Consider the following 17,472-nt stretch of genomic DNA (forward strand, 5'->3'; position numbering starts at 1 on the left):
ATCCAAAAACAAATAAAAGCAGACAATTTCTGTTTTTTAGCATAAGCAAGACACAATCTGTAGAATTTGGGTATTTATTCTGTATAAACACTCACGTAAAACCTGCATAAGAACTTCCAAATCATAACATTGTGTCGTTGAAGTCAGACACTGATAATCCAAAATCCAAAATAAGCAACTACCACATAAGATACTGACAGACTCTTTAAAGAATAACACTGAAAAACTAAAAAACAACTTTGATTTAAAACACTTTTGACCAATTACAGGAGAGCATGGCAGGTAATTTTACCTGGATGGACTTCGTTTGCCACAGACTTTGTGCACTGTAGGGGACATCCTTTTTTTGTTATAAGATTTGATTTTCAAATTTTTAAACAGAAATTCCCAGGGGCATTTGCCCTCGTCTGCATTACACAGACTGGTGTCTAGTTATAAAATAATAGCAATTTCGAATAGGCTTTTTTGGTCCACTTAATTACATTAAAACTAAGATATTCCTCCCACAATTCTTACTTACTGCAACTTATCAATTCATGGCTATATAATCATACTGCCGTAAAACAAAGGCAAAGTGCAGTAACAGCCATAAATCTGCCAAGGACAGCCTGAGGTTCAACTACAATATGCTTGAAATTCACTGCACTCTCATCTAATAAATCATATACTTGGTAGTTAAATATGATTTGACACTTACATTTGGCAAACAAAAAAAACACAAAAAGCTGTTTTTTTCAGTTTGGCATTTTTGGAGTTACTGCACGTTGGCCTTGTAGGGCAGAATGGTAGACTTTGAATTGAACATTTTTTTTCCTTCACGTCATGCTTTAGGGAAGTGAAAATAGACCACGTGTTCTCTGAGTAACTTATTCCCACCGTCACACAAGTTATGATTTTAGTGTGGTGTCTTCTCCAGACAGAACTGTGTGCTGTCAGAGACAACTGCAATCCATCAGAAAGGTAAGCAAAGGATTTACTTCACTATATTATTTATTCTTAACTTGTTCTGCATACAAAGTGATAGCAAATATCCTGCCTGACTTGACTTTGATATTTGTAGCATTTACTGATACTTTGAATGAGACAACCAGTATATGTTTAATAAGAAAAATTGAATCACTTTTACGCGAATCACAAAAAAAATGCCATTTACTTCCTCTATTATATACTCATTCATATACTGATTCTCTGCCTAAAAAACCCAAACATAACTACTACTAATTATTACTCATTACTGGATTGCACTATGGGTAGCTTGGATTTTGTGTGTGTGGTTTGGGTGAACAGACTCTTTAAGCAATCTATACTGAAAAGGAAGCAAGTAGAGCAAGTATAACTTAAACAATGAACCTTTTAAAAATCCATCTATTCACTGTGGAATGCTATGAACATGTACTTAATGGTTCAATTCTTAAAAAAACAATTACCAGGTTATCCAAATATGTTGAGGTAAAACAAGGTAGGTTTACATAACATCACGTGATATAATGACTATTGGAGAATCCAAGACCACAGTTTTTAGACTAAATAGCATTACACAACACTTGTTTTTCCTCAAATTTTTGCTGGATATATAAGGAGTGGCCAAACAGCTCAAATTTTACTTCAGTCTTTATATACCATTCTAATGCAGCAAGATCTGATGGGAGCATCAAGATGCCAGACAAACAAGAAGCAAAAGGAGGGTGAGCTGCGTGATAGAGGTGGTTTAACCTGTAAATTGGTATGTCGCAGTAGGCCTTCATGCTGGCTGGCACATATCAAAAGATTACCAGCTTTTCATTTGATTAAATCAACAACAGAGATAGACAGGGATATTGAGGAAGCAGACATTTTAGTTCAGACACCAAAGTTAATAATTAAATCCTAAGTGAAACAAGAACTTCCCACTTCAGCTTCTAAACAGAATCCGACACCTACTTGCTTTTCTGTGTAAGTTGATCTTTGTATTTGGCTAAACTTCTGTTTATGGCTCACAGTATTCCTCCACAATGTCAGCACCACCACCTTTAAACTCCCACAGAGGAGAGCAGCCTCCACCCTACTGTGCAGCTCCACCAAATTACCTCACATCCAGAACAGAGACAAGCTGCTTCTATCAGCCTACCACTGGATATGAGTCTTGCTGGGACATCAGCCCACAAGCCTCGTTGGACACAACGCCTCTGATAGCCTCATCTTCTTGTGATGGCAAGACAGTGAGAAGACCGTTTGTTAAAAAGGTTTGTAAGACTAGCCATGGACACTTTATCCATTGAGACCCTCCTGAGGGGTTGCAAGTGAAACCTTTAGGGATCGCAATAGGGGTGGGGCCTTAAAATAAAATCAGGATATTTCAAGGAATCTTTGTGATAACGATATTCTTTGGGCTACGTCAAAAATACTGAGAATATTAATATGATTAATTTAATGAACATACAATTGCAACAGAATTAATGTTAGAGTTTTCTATGTCAACATAATGTTAAAGGTTCACCTTTAAATATTCAATGAAAACTGAAAAAGAATGATTTAACAGTTATCTGGTTTGTAAAGAACAGTAACCAAGAGTAAGATTCAGATTCTGTATGAAATATAAATAGTACAACAAAAATATATGGCAATACGATATGGCACACCCCTCGATCACAAATTGATTAGCAGTACAAGAAAGCAGAAAAAAAAATGTTACAATGTGTTTACTTTCAAACTTTGCCACAATCTTTCCTATTCTCTAAATTTCGGTCTAATGTGACCTCCTCAAACCCTTTAAAAATTACGAAATTAAATCAATTTAAGAAGGAAAAATGACTTGTAGACATAAGCAACCTGTAAAAAGAAGCCGCAAATACAAATTGTTTTGTTTTCAGTGGTTAGGAAAACCTGTTTTACACAAATTCTGGCTAAATCTGTTAATAATGAAAAGCATAAAATCACATATCACAATAACAAAACACTCATAGCTGGTGCCGTGATGACTTTGATGTTTGATTTGACTTTGAACTACACTTATGAAATAGTATCAACTACATTAATGTATATAATTACGCTAGTTTTTTGACCACACGACATTCATTTTTCAACAGGTTTTGTTAATATCTACTACTTTTTAGGGAACTATTTCAACAGCTATGCTCACTTGCTTTTTTTTTAAAAACTAAATTCTGGCCAAAAAACCATGGCAGTAGTTGTGTTGAGGTGATACAGCTGTGATTTACTGTGATTTAATCAAGCAATTTCTCATAATTAAATGAAGTTTAGTGACTGCTGGGACAAGGGAAATTACTTTCTTAATCTGTAAATCTGTAAATGGTAAATGATCATGACTGTCCTGGTCAAAAATAAAAAATAAACATTTACATAAACCTGTAAAATCAGTTGCTCTTTATTTTTAAAAGTACTTTTTCTTCATTACATCCTGTGCAGGTGTTAAGCATGCTGACTCTCCAGCTGCTGTTCACCTTCAGTGTGGTGTGCGTTTTCACCTTCTCTGACGGTAAGGCAGAGCAGACCAACCCCTGGACTTACTTCAGCTCCATCATCATCTTCATCATAGTCGCCATCGCCCTCAGCTGCTGCAAATCCATCAGTCAGCATCAGCCCTGGAACATCGTGGGCCTGGTGAGTCACAAATACAGGGGCATGAAACCCCAAATGTCTGACAGGAATCCTAATCTGATTTTACACGATGCAGATACTGTCACAGATAACTATAAGGAAAAATACACAGCTAAACATTTAAATAGTAGACCAATATAACAATCAGTACGTTAAAAGGAAATATATATGAGCTGTTGAACACCCAAAGTCATACAGTCACATCCTGGGAAGAGAGGTTAAATATTGCTGCTGTCTCAGCTGAATGTCACTCAATTAAGAGCACATTTCTCAAAAATAAGTAGTCATGAAAAAAAAAACATTGAGACCTCTCTTTATATTTTAATAGGCTCCGAGACACTGGTACATTTTTAACTATGTCCAAATGAAACCCTCAGTTTCATACAAAGTTGTGTTCACACGTACATCACTTCTGGTGGCATCTAAAATTAGGACATCCTGTATTTTGAATGTCAAATGCACTATGCAGAGCACAGCACAGGGCCAAAGTGCACGCCTACCACAGTTTCTGGTTAAATAAAAGGTGTATGCACTTAATACGTCTATAAACGACTATAAAGAAGACTACAATCTGAATCTGTCTCTGTTATAAGAGGTTAAACCTGTGAAGCTATCCATGAAGCAAACTAAGGACAAAAGCTTTTGCAGATGATGTTGGAGAGGTTTAATCTGTTGAATGATGTGCCTGCAGATTGTGGTCACTCTGAGCTTGTCATACATGGTGGGAACTATTGCCTCCTTCCACAACACCACTGATGTCATCATCACTATAGGAGCAACGTTGGCTATTTCTGTTGCTATCATTGCATTCACTGCACAGGTCAGACTGAGTGGCTCCAGTAATATATACAAACATTAAGTGTTTCATGATATTAATTCATGTACTGATGTGTTGTTTTTTTTCTTGCAGACTTATGATTTCACTGTTTGGTATGGCGTTCTGCTGATTCTGGCTGTGGATGTGATCATGTTTGAGTTCTTGCACATTGTACTGCTCCTGCATAACTAATATCTCCTATGGATGTTTGGGTGCTCTGCTGTATTGAATGGTAGGTGAGAAAAGAACATGATAATAATACTTTATACAGCACTCCCCCGACTATAAAGTAGCTATTGTCTGGATCACCTCAGTAGGTGAAACAGTGCTGTCACTGATGCCTTGTAAAAGCATCCACCACTAGTCATCATGTTTTTCCACAGAAACACAAGCAGCTCAGCAGGTTTGTAAGTGAGCCTGTCTGCCTCTGCTGCGATGAACAATTCTTCCATGAGGAAGAGGAAGCTCTGTGTGGTTGTGTTTACATTTAGACTTATGACTTTGTTTTATCAAGAGCAAACAAGTGCACAGCAGCAAAATAAGTTTCTTTGTTAGATTCATTACCTATTTGAAACCTAGGCAAATTGGTTTGATTCAATTCAAAAACCTGGGGAGAACACAATGAATAAATTAACAAGATATAAGCAAAAAAAAAACACACACACACAAAAAAACCACACAAAACAAAACAAGAAAATGACTTCAAAATAAGCCAAAAAAAAAAAAAAAAAGGGGGAGTAAAATACAAACACAAAGAAGAAAATTATTGGGGAGAAAGTGTTGTAAATAAAAGAAAATGTATTTATTCTATATTTTGTATAACTTTTCTATAACATAATTTTAAGTATAAAATTATTCTGCTTCTATAGTTTTATGGAGATTTTTTAATCAATTTTGGGGATCATTTTCTAATAATCTTTTCATACCAATTTGCTCAGGTTTCAAAGGGTCGAATAGCTTGTGAGAGGCATCTGAACACAGCACAAGAAAACTGGTGTTGAATAGTAATGACAGTTAAACAACAGGCTTGCAAAGAAATCTGATCAGGCAATACACATGAGAACGCAAGTGAGCATAGAGTACAGAGGAATTGTGAAGACAACCAAGTCTGAGTGAAGAAGGGTGTGGAATTCAGCTATCATTCATTTTATTATTTACACCTGAGCTTTTCTTACTGTAACATGTAACAAGGTCTTCCATGGCAAACACCTTAAATAAATTGTCATAATTTACTATTAGTTATTAGATGGCTCTCTCTCACCCTGTCCTAACTCTTCCTCCTCCCTTCAGTTCCTGATGGTGGACTGTCAGCTGATGATGGGGACGATGAGCTACCGTCTGGAGAAATACATCAATGCTGCTCTCATGATCTACCTGGACATAGTCCTTATCTTCCTCTACCTGTTGGGGAGGAGGTGAAACTATGTTCACAAAATACACACAAAACACACACAGACATACACTTCAAACTCGATGAACGAAAAAAAAATTTCCTTTATTAATATTACTGTTTTCAAGTATATACTCTATCTCCTGTTTTATGTGACAATAAAAAATGATTATCGGTGTTTTTACAGAATCGTGTCTTTGTTTAAGTTCCACATAAACAAAATTTAGTGTAAAAGAACATGTACTGTATTTGTTGTTTTGCAGTGCATGTTAACCAACAGAAACATTTGACCCGACAGTTATCCCACAACAAATAAAACAGCCAATAAAACCCACTGTAGAAAAAAGGTTTTGTTGGTGTTTATCTTGAATTCAAATTCAGATAAACATTAACATACTGAGTGAGCTGTATAAACTCTGGACCCATCAACTCCCTCTGTGGATATCACTGTACAGCTGCAACTACTAACATGCCAGTTATTTTCCCACCCATTAGTCATTTTGTCTATAAAAATGTCAAAAAACTGTGAAAAACACCAGCCAGAATCTTCCACAGCTCAAGGTGAAGAAATAAAATTCATTCTTTTTCAACCCACAGTCCAAAACCCAAAGATTTCAGATATGACGATGAAAAGCAGCAACAACTTTCGACACTGAACTAAAAAACGATTAAATTATTAGTAAAATAGTTTCCCCTCGACTAACTGTTGCAGCTCTACATCACAAAGAAAGTAAACATTTCTGTTATGCACCCAGTAACAGCAGTGTGTTTGGGTTTAACATCCTATCCCCAAGAACCAGTATCAAACCGTACATGAAGAATTAAAATGTGATGTATCACCGTGCTTTGTGGAGAGTGAATCGCCCAAAGTCTCCAGATTTCACAACCCCATACCGTTTTGCACAGCCTCACCACAGTGAAGAGTAGTTGAACTTGATCCGCAGCAGGTACCTCATGCGAGTCTGTGCAGGGTTGTAAACGATGAACTCGTTGTACAGGAGGGAATAACTGTTGCTTTTACCCACTCCAGTCTTCACCCCCGGCCCCATCGGCACAGTTACACCATCACTGAAAAAGAAAGAGGAATAAAATGAAAAGGTGTGTTTATCAAAAGGCCATCTTGGTGATTTTAATACCACCAGGAAAGTCAGAAATCTGATGGAAAAAATGATACTTTAGAAGTAATAATTCATACTTGGAGCTGCAATTAACATTTTTCAACTGATCACATCAACACTTATTTTAACCATTAACTGACTGAATCATCAGGTCCAGAAAATGGTAAAAAAAAAAAAAAAAAAAAAGAAAAAAGGCCTATCTCAGTGTCCAGGACATCATCACTAAATACCCCGTTTTGTGTGAACATCAGTCCAAATGTAAAAGATGGTCAGTTTACGATTGTAGACGAAAGGAAACCAGCAAATATTTACACTGAAGAAACTGGAACCACAAGATTTTGCAATATTTGCTTAAAAAATGACTCAAATGGAAAAATCAATAAAAAATAATTCCCTGTCCATCCATTAATTGTTTAATCTGCCAATTATTTCTTTAATTGTTTGGGTTATAAAACACTGACTGTAACAATCCAAACCAAAATGACCTAAATGACTAACAAAATATCTGCCCTTAACTGCAGCTCTAGCTTTATCCCTTAAAAACAACCAGCACAGTCTACTGAGGTTGATCAGATTTGGATTTAAAGGACGGCACAAGATGAAATTAGCAGTGCATTTCATGCTCAGAAGACTGCTCTGTAACGCTTTTTTTTTTCAGACTGTGAAATCTACAGAGAGCCAAGGCAGCAGAGCGAGAGAGAGAAGGCAGAACTAATGAGAGTAAAACGAGGTCAGTCTTTTAATGTATGAGTCACTGTAGACCAAAAAGAGTTCAGAATTTAGCGTTTTGACTTTTCAGTTTGGTCTTACTCCAAATTGCCTCTTTGTGTTGTTAAACTGTCTGATATTTCTATGGAGTGCTTGAAAATGACCCTAAATAAATCAGTCTATATAGTTAATATAAAAAGCTTACAGTTTACATGAGCATAGAATATTAGAGCTTTTGTATTACTCTGCTAAATGATGCACTATTGTAAAAAACACTGATGGTTTCACAGAATAGCAAGAGGACTATAGAATAATATATAACCAAAGTGGATGTATTATGTTGTGAAGCACTGCATACCTCCCATCCAGTGGAAAGGGCAATGAGGCAGTGGGCTAATTACCAAGAGGCATTTCATGTTATTATTGTAAGGCAGGTGTACGCCATTCCATGTCGCTTTGCCATCCTGTAATCAGTGAACTGGCTAAGTTATAAAAATCTCAGCTAATAGTTTCTATTTATAGGAATATGCAGGTTGCTGATTTAAAACCAACAGAGATTCTTTATCACCAACTTCTTGTAATGTTATTATTACATCATTGATGCTTTTATTCTTGTTCTTGGTAAATTGTTCTCTGCCTTCATCAACCTGCTTTATTTTCTCTACTGATGTAATTAACAAACTTCCCCTGCTCAGATAATGTAATGATTTTTTGTTGCATAAAAAAAAGCACAATTTAATCAATGTTTGGCCGGTATGAAATGTATCAGTGTAATGAGACAGACTAACAGAGTGACGGAGTTTTTGGGGTCAGGTCCGGTCTGTCCCAGGCCCTTGGTGCTGTGTTTTCCAGCAGGCAGTTTGTCGGCCTCGTAGTCAGCATCCAGCAGCTCGTTACAGTCTCCCAGAGCGACCTGTAACCACACAGAGACACAAAGCATGGACGCTGAAACACTGCTAAATCCCGTCTGGGCCAAACATGCACTGTGATGTTCAAATCGTGTAGTTTTTATTGTTAATGTGGACTTGTTTTGGCATCTCCGCAGGGTCTGAAATACACAGACCGTAAGCAACCACTGCAGGCACAATTTGTTCTTAGGTCCTTTTTCAGTCAAATAAATTTTTTAGGAGCTAAACTCCAGAGTGCAGACACTATACTTTTCCCTTCGTTGAGTCTGTTGTCACGCACCTGGTCTTAATATAGGTTGTGATGTGCACACAGCTTTCTCATTTAATCTGGCTACAACACAAAGTGAATCAACTCACCTCACACAGTAACAACAGTCCCACGTGGTTGTTCTGATTAGCAAAGCAGTAGTTGGCACTCTTTGATGACATGTCAGCAAAGTAGAGACCTTTTCCAAACTGGATCAAAGAAAATCAAGGACATTCTTATCATTGGAAAAAATACATAGGGCTGCATTGAAAAACACTGAAGAGTTCATAGACAATGTAATTAAAATGTTAAGCATAATCATCAGTTACAAATACAACAGTTTCTGTTCTAAATATTGTGTCATGTGGTTCTTATATCCCGCGTTAATGTTGGGTGTAATCCCCTAAATAACTGTCAGCTATTTCAATAAATACCAAAATGCATTTTATGTCATGTATTCACTTTATTATTTTTGACTTGTGACTTTTGTTTTGAAACAGATGACTCAAGTTTGAGAAAAACTTAAAGAAAGAATTTAGTAAAAAAAATATATATGCATGTATTTGTCTGTGCATCCCTCCAGCCTACCATGTAACCGGTGACAGGAGCTTCAGGTGGGGCCACTCGGAGCCCCTGACTGAGGATGCCAACCCAGTTAGAAAGGCGGGAACCGTGCCACAACAGAGTCCTGGTAGACACAGACACAGACACAGACACACACACACACACACACACAGTGGGTTATGTGTGTATTCATAAAGGGTTCGTACAGACAACGACAAGTCAAATTCAAGGACTTATTTAGGATTTTTTTTCCCAGGCACTAATTTTTTTATGTTTAGGATATTTTTTTGGAGAGTGTTTCTCCCCAGCCATCTGTTGCAAGAAAATTGTGTACAGAATGCAGAGCGCAGTGTTGCAAACCATAAACCCTATTGAGATAGTACAGATATGAGCGGAGTCCAGCAGGGATCAACAGGCGATAAGTCTGTTGGCGGCTCGCTCTGCCTGCATGCTGCTGTGGTTCAGCGATAAACAAGCGGAGTTAGCTGCTAACAGCGACCAATTTTATACTTTTTTCCATTTAAAAAATGTCAGATTTTTAGGGTACTCCAGTCCTTAAATTTCTTAGTGCCAAATTCAAGTACCTCAAGAACCTTAGGCCCCTTGTGCGAACCCTTTTTATAGCAATGCAGATTTCAAGGCAGCACAGCAGATACAGAATGACATCTGAGGCAACATAAAGCAGTAATGATATTTATTAAAGCCCACAAGTGTATTGACAAGTTATCCAAACAGTGAGCCCACTGTGTGTTACCTGTTGTGTAACTGTGAGATGAAGTTGTTACTCTCCCCGTCTCTGTCCACTGAGAAGATGTCAAGGAGAGTCATGGTGTAGTCACGATGGGTGGAAGCGTGAGTGGACTGTAGATACTTTTCTATCACCTTCACACGGAGAGAACAGGAAAGTTTAGATGGAAACCAGCTGCACAAACTATCTTCAGGTAATTGTAGCTCAAGTGTCACTGAGTTTACTATTTTGTATGATCCATTTTTTCAGACCGTGTTTGTGTTGCATAGAAAAATAAATAAATACAAGAAAACTGCTTTCCTCCTTGTATGATGGCTTGAAGTTGGTAAAGAAAATCAGCTTTACAAAGAAAATGTTGCTATTTGATATACCACTGATATTACAGGTAAAATAGCTACAGATGTACATAGATTTAAATAAATATGGATAGCTGAAAAGTCTTTTTCTATTCACCTCCATCATAACTGCTGAAACGTCTTTACATGCCACCATAACCCAGATTACTTCACTAACTCACTTCTAAAAAACATTTTGGAGTGAATTTTAATTTCTTTTAGCGCTTATATTCAGTCAAACTGAAAAATATGTAAGCTTTACAACAAAATTGAATATTTAAAGTTCAACATTTTATATGAGGATCATATTACATTGCCTTGGATGATTTGATGTTATTGGTACAATTTGACTAACCCAGAGCAAATTGATAAGTCTATTACCTTAGTATGGGAATATCAATGGGCCAAGAGTGTTGACTGACTTGAATTCATTAGTCCTGGCTTTTCTAATTTGACTGTTACTATTCTTACCACAGTCCAAAAGCAACTTCTCACCGTGGTTTCATAGGAAATGCCTGTGTCATCGCTTCACTGCATTATTAGTAACTTTGATAATCTGGTCTCATCTCTCACCTGCAACCAAGCACTGTCTCCCTCCCTTTTTCCTTTCTTGCAGGCCTCGTACTCACACAACTAAAGTTACATGCAGAAACTACTATTACTAACAGCAGAACATTACCAGCAGAAACACTGGGAGCTCTCAAGACTTTCACAACTTCAGTAATTTTTTCTGTCTTACGTCCAATCCCTCACTAGAGCAGTATCTTCAATGTCCTTCTGTGACATCTGTGGCGCAGAAGACTTTAGTTTTGATAGGCTATGACTCATGAAACCAATTAGATGCTGTGGGCAGGAAAGTGAGCGAGGCTACAGAGCGGTGATGCAGACAGAGGCATTGTAGCGTATTATTTAATTAATTAATTATGCTGAGTTTTTTTTAAAAAAACTAAATTGCAGTTACAGATTAAATTCTTGAAATACTGCGTTCATGAAAATGAGATGGACACTAGGTCACAATGACCGTGACCTTAACCACCAAAATCTAATCAGATCATCACTGAGTCCTAGTGAGCATCTGTGCCAAATTTGAAAGAATTCCCTTAAGGTGTTTATGAGATATCCCGCTAATGAGAATGGGATAAATGGAGAGACGTGATGCTGTTATCCTCACGGCCCTAGCACCACATAAAAACTGCATTCATGAATGTAGCAGCAGTGTGGGTTGGTCCAGGCTGATAAACTTGTCCTTTATCATTATAACAGCTATGAGAAGCAAAACACTGACTGTGTACTCGTGGCTGCCGGAGTCCAGAGGCTGCAGCTGGCACTTGAGGGAGCAGTACTGTCGGTCCAGAGGATGTTCATCATTGTTTTCACTAGACTGAACCATTTTCACAGCGATCTGAATGTCACTCAGAGCCTGAAAAAATACGAAGGACAGAACATTTTTCACAGATATTTAAGTATGTACTTAATTTTTTTTAACCCCTCAATCAATGGAGAACCTCTTTACCTCTAACAGTGCAATTTTTTCCTTCAGCTCATCGTCTGTACGAATTATTGGAGGAGTTTTCAACCTGTGGAGAGCAACACAGATCAATACAATGCTTACCTGATCATTCAGCATTTGCACATCTCTCCCACTGAACAGCCACATATTTCCTACCCAAAGTCATGAGGGATGCGGGTGTAGAACTGGTTACACGCTTCCAGCAGCTCACGATTGCTGCCCTTCTTCTTCAAACACTCCTCTATTTTCTTCAGTGCTGTGTAGCCTGCACGGATCTGCTCTGAGGTCAGCTTGCCTGCAGGTAGAAAAAAACACTTAATTTGAAAATTAAGCACAACAATTTGTCACCAGCAGAATCTATTTATAAGTCAAGTGGCACAATTGAAGCTAAAGGGGAGTTTTGAGGACTTGTTTTAATGCATCACATCGTAGCAGCTTGAATATTTAAATGCTGCATGTGCTCTACATCAAATCAGTTTCTGGGAATGTTACAACAAGAGTACCAGGACACATTCTGGTACATTTCTGTTGTGATTTTGATTCTGTCAAACTGACCAAGAGGAGCTTTTCGGGTGTCAAACTTCATCTCTAGCACACACTCTTCCATGGCTTTGAGGTCACAGATTAGCTCGAGGAGTGACTTGACCTTCACATCCAGCTTGGAGGTCAACTTTTTGGGTGCAGCATCCACTGTGGTCTTGTTCTCTTCCTAAAGCAGGGAAATACATTGATGTTTATAATGATAGATGATAGTGGGGAGATACATAAGTTGTTGGTTCTTTGTCTTGTTCCTTGCCTTTTCATTCATGCTGTAGTCCATGAACACCATGTCATATTTTCCAGCTACTTTCTCAAAACCTGCTCGGTGCTCCCACTCATTCTTGGTCTTGTCTAAAAACCTGCAGCAAAGCAAATAAGTTTCAGCATCTTACTAAACTCAGTTAAGTATGAGACATCACAAAATATATATTTGACTGCACAATCTCACTTTTTCTTGAAGATATCTTTGGCTTTCAGCAGGTCTCCACCACATGCTGACAAACTGTTTTGACCCACTTTTCCCACTTAAAAAAGAAACCAAAAAAAAAATTAATGGCAAAACCAAAAAAATATATTTAATTGGTTAGTTCAGATGTTAGAAATTATCTTCTACACTGCAGGCTTGTGTTAACGTCTAGCTTACTTACAAACATTTAAACATATGTTAAATATGTTTAGAATCATGGGCACATAAACTCACCTCTGCCCCATCTCATCCACACACTGTAAGACTTGGAGCTGTCGTCTTCCAGCAGCTGGATCAGGTAGTATTTGTTGTTGTTAAACTGGAGATTTGTCTGCAAAGGAGAGAGGAGGCGTTTGCTGGAAGCGTAAAAAAATCAATTGACTTTTCTACATACCTAAACGTAAAATTTAAATATAATTCATATAATTTTACAACCTACACTTGATTTCTGTTTATAGCCATCATTAAAAATCAAACATCCACATGGCAGTGTAGGTGAAAATAGTCAGGACGTTGTAGTAGTTACAAAAATGTTGTTATAAATTCATCAGGAGTTTTTGTAATTTCAATGTCTATTAAACTATTTACAGTTAGTATTTTAGTTAGTCAGTATTATTCAATATAGAAATAAAAGTGATAGCTTTTACATTTTAATTAAAAAGCACTTTTAGGTTGGAGTATAAGAAAATTCCCTGCCAACATTTTAGGATATCTTCCTTAATTCATTTGGCAGATTCATTTGAGTCAACAAGTAAATATATATAATGTTTTTGGTTTTTTTTTTAATTACCTGATTTAGCATCACGTCGTAAACATCATTTCCTTCATTGTAAACATGAGCCTAAAACAGAAATAAAACAGTTACTAATACCAGAAATTGAAATCACATCGTTCATGTAAACTTCAGATTCCTCTCTGTGTGTGTGTGTGTGTGTGTGTGTGTGTGTGTGTGTGTGTGAAAACAAGAAACAAATTGCATGTTCACAGATTAAACAATAAGACTGTTGCAGGACAAAGGTGAAATATGCTCTATAAGCACTTTAGATAAACAAGAAACAAAAAAACAAAAAATACTGTTTGCAGAATACAGATAACATTTTTTCTCATGATTGATTAATCTGATGATTTGTTTTTATGTGAAATGCATAAAAAAAAGTAATATAAAATGCCCATTACATTTTCCCAGAACCCAAAGTGACTGTTTGGCTTGTTTGGTCAACTGTAAGAAAGTTGGAACTTTTTTAATTTACTATCACATCATCTTTACTCTTTATTTCAGGTCTCCATTAGCTACTACTCAGGTAGCAGCTGCACATGTCAAAATGAGTAGCTGCAAACAGACAAAGACAAGCGCTTGATCCTTATACACAAGAATCTGGAACAAGCCAATTTGACATTTGTTGCATTAAAAATGACTGAAACAATAAATAAATCATAAAAAATGATTAATTGACTAATTGTTAATTTGTCTTAGTTTGGCTGTTTTGTAAAAGAAAAACTACTTAATAATGATTACAAATTAACTCCCAAGAGAAAAAATACAAATAACTAATACAATGGGTTAAACTGCAACCAAAAAAAGTTTTGATAGATTTAAAATCAAATATTTAACAACACATACATATGATTACTTAAAAGATACTGTACCTTTCCCAGTTTGGCTTTACATTCAGAGTCCACTGGAGCTTTTCCCTTCATGACCACCGTCTTCACAACCTCTGTTCAGCATCCAAAAATCACACATAAACCATTAATGAGGTCATCTGACATTTTATATGAAGTACAGAGAATATTATGTCTTTTTAACCTGTATAAACTTATATGTTTAGAAACAGCAAAACAGAAATTACTTGATGATGTAACCATAGTCAATACACTTTGTGAATCACCAGTTCCTCAATAACTTAACAACCCCATCCTCCTTTCTACTAGCATAATGTCGACAGTATTTATGACAATTAGATCCACATTACCTTCACTTTTTATTTCTTGTTTTGGCTTTTCTTCAGTTTTTGTCTGACTCTTGCTCTGCCCTCTCTTCCTCTTAGCTACAGGTTGCTTTTCGGTCTCCTCCTCTTCCTCTTTAACTTGAACTGGCGTCCCATTTTGAGCAGTCAAGTTATCAGTGTCAACCAAACTTTCTAAAAAAAAGAAAGACACAGAAGAAACATTTAATTTACAAATAGGTAATTCAAAGCTGAGCAAAAACAATTAAACATTCCTATAATATTTCTATTATGATTATGACTAATAACATCTAAATCAAGCCTTTCCTGAAAAAAAGTTACAAAGTGCTAACTAATGGTAATCTATTAAAACAAGAAAATATGAAATAGGACAATATGACATTATTTATAAAGTTAAATTTGTTGGCTATAGAACACCCTGAGTAAACTAATATGACGCTAAAAATGAAATAAAAATGACACTGACCAAAGCAGAGAGAATGATAAATCTGACCAACAGGCAAATATGGCAAAACACATACCTGGTTTTACTGTCTGGAAGCGAATCTTCCTCTTGTACTTGGTGACAGGATTAATCTGGACCATCTTCTTTAGGTCGACTTCATAAGACGTCCCAGAGCCCAGAGACAGAGTGACAGAGGTGTCTCCTGAAGAGACGGCTGAGTCCAACAAGGCACAGGCTGAGGGCGAGTATGGCTCCCACTGTCCCTCATCTCCTTTCCACTGCCACACTGATAACACACACGTACGCACACACACACACACACACACACGCAGTAACAATTGAAATGCTTTGATTGTAAAAAAAAAAAAAAAAAAAAAAAAAAGCACTTCGAATTTGCAGAACTTAGGTTCTTTCCTAGTCATTATTTACAGGGTTTAAAAACAAAATGATTGTTGAATTTTACACAAACAGCGATTAAATTAACCATGAACAAAAATAAAAGCACAAAGAAGCCCTAGTATACATGTAGTACAGTTATACAACAACTGACAATTAGAGCAAGGAACCAACATATTCAATGTAATATTTAACCTCTAGCAGTTTTATTGAAATACTGAGAACAAATTTCTGTTTCTTAACCCTTGATCCCTAAAGTACCAGTAAAACATTTCATATCAAGACAAACTCGTAATTTAATTGTACAGTTAACATTATTAATAAATAGAAGGTTAATGATGAGTCAGTTCACATTGTTCTTTTTTATGTTTATAAATTGCATTTTTCCCCATGAAATTCTGAATTTAAGTTAAACATTGCATAAAAAATCTATTTTAAAGAGGTCCTTGCAGAAAAAAATGTGAGAAAGCCTGGCTTACCTCAAGCAAATGGTGCAGAGAAGAAATAAAACCAAAATAAACTTTTTTGCAACTTTGCCTAAATGTCCAGATAGTCTTCAATCACTTGGGCAAGTTTGGAATAACTTCAATGGTAGCACCAATGTATTGCTAAATACTGTCTGATACCAGCTGCCCTAAATTATTTTTACTGTGCAATTTCTATTAGAAAAACCCAGCACCTAATGATTATCTAGCACTGACAAAGTTGTGTGATGTTGTATGTTGATTGTCATCGTAAGTAGTGATACTGAGATTGTTGAATCTCAGATGCGGAGATCGCTACTGGTTATTACTTTGGTTCCAAAAAAAAAAAAAAACAAGGGGGGGGGGGGGCTGTGCAGCACTTCTTCTGCCACTAGACGGCAATACCTGTGACCAATATCACACCTGAAGCACTTTTTGCACTTACTAAGGGTTTTTTTTTTCCTTAAGTCTAAATTCTTGCTTGTGTTGTACGTCGCTTTGGATAAAAGCGTCTGCTAAATGAAATTGTAGAATTGTAGAAACAAAATAGGTCTTTTTAACCACTTACAATTATAGGCACAATACAATTTGCATTCAACACCAGCCTTTTTGTTTGATGGTTGTTAGCATCAACAGGTTTTACAAACGTTTTACTTGTAACAGATATAGAAGCCACCCTCGGCAAAATGTTAGCTGTTTTTCTAAACACTTTGCAACAACAGTAAATCCTGCATGGAGCTCAGACACAGTCCCTGCTCTCCTCTGCCCGGACATGTCCTCAGCTGACATCGCTACAGCAGCTAGCTACAGTGACGTAAAGCTAACCTTTCAGCGGGAAACAAGAACCAACCTGTTTTTGACGGGACTTCTTCGGTTTCTTGTGCACTCTGACTTTTACTTTTTGACTTTCTTGTACGCTTCATAGTAGTTAATGGAAAAAATAACTAGGTAGGCTGAATAATAAAGGGACAAAATGACGGCGGTTAACTTTCCCTACCTACTGTTTCCGAGTTTCCTAGCCGGTGCCGCTAAAGGTCGTTAAGTGTGAGGATGAATCACCTCATCGTTAAAACTGGAGCCTAACGCACGCGCTACATTACATTTATCAAAAACCTGAAAAAAAGTTCATCACAAATATATAGACTTTAGCTTCTGATTTCATATTTTTGCCTATGCTCACTTCTTTTTGCGCCGTGTTGAAAAACTGAACATTTTTGAGAAATAAGCCACATCGAAGCTGTTGGACTGCACT

The 17,472-nt window shown here is 36.8% G+C and overlaps 1 protein-coding gene and 1 pseudogene across 1 annotated transcript; one reads left to right on the forward strand and one right to left on the reverse strand.

Annotated features, from left to right (window-relative positions):
• The first annotated feature begins 862 nt into the window (after nucleotides 1–862).
• Nucleotides 863–5,990, forward strand: LOC121951093 (annotated as a pseudogene).
• parp2 (poly (ADP-ribose) polymerase 2) lies at nucleotides 5,891–17,450 on the reverse strand. Its single transcript, XM_042497310.1, has 17 exons — nucleotides 17,071–17,450; nucleotides 15,437–15,646; nucleotides 14,922–15,089; nucleotides 14,596–14,666; nucleotides 13,739–13,789; nucleotides 13,183–13,279; nucleotides 12,931–13,006; nucleotides 12,739–12,841; nucleotides 12,498–12,651; nucleotides 12,099–12,237; nucleotides 11,946–12,009; nucleotides 11,718–11,852; nucleotides 10,104–10,231; nucleotides 9,374–9,473; nucleotides 8,896–8,994; nucleotides 8,419–8,543; nucleotides 5,891–6,872 (listed from the first exon to the last, which is right to left on the reverse strand). The coding sequence occupies exons 1-17, from the start codon at nucleotides 17,141–17,143 to the stop codon at nucleotides 6,713–6,715; spliced, it is 1,953 nt and encodes a 650-aa protein (XP_042353244.1). The 5' UTR covers nucleotides 17,144–17,450; the 3' UTR covers nucleotides 5,891–6,712.
• Nucleotides 17,451–17,472: the final 22 nt, after the last annotated feature.

This window comes from Plectropomus leopardus, chromosome 12 (assembly GCF_008729295.1).
Source record: "Plectropomus leopardus isolate mb chromosome 12, YSFRI_Pleo_2.0, whole genome shotgun sequence".
NCBI classification, from domain to species: Eukaryota; Metazoa; Chordata; class Actinopteri; order Perciformes; family Serranidae; genus Plectropomus; species Plectropomus leopardus.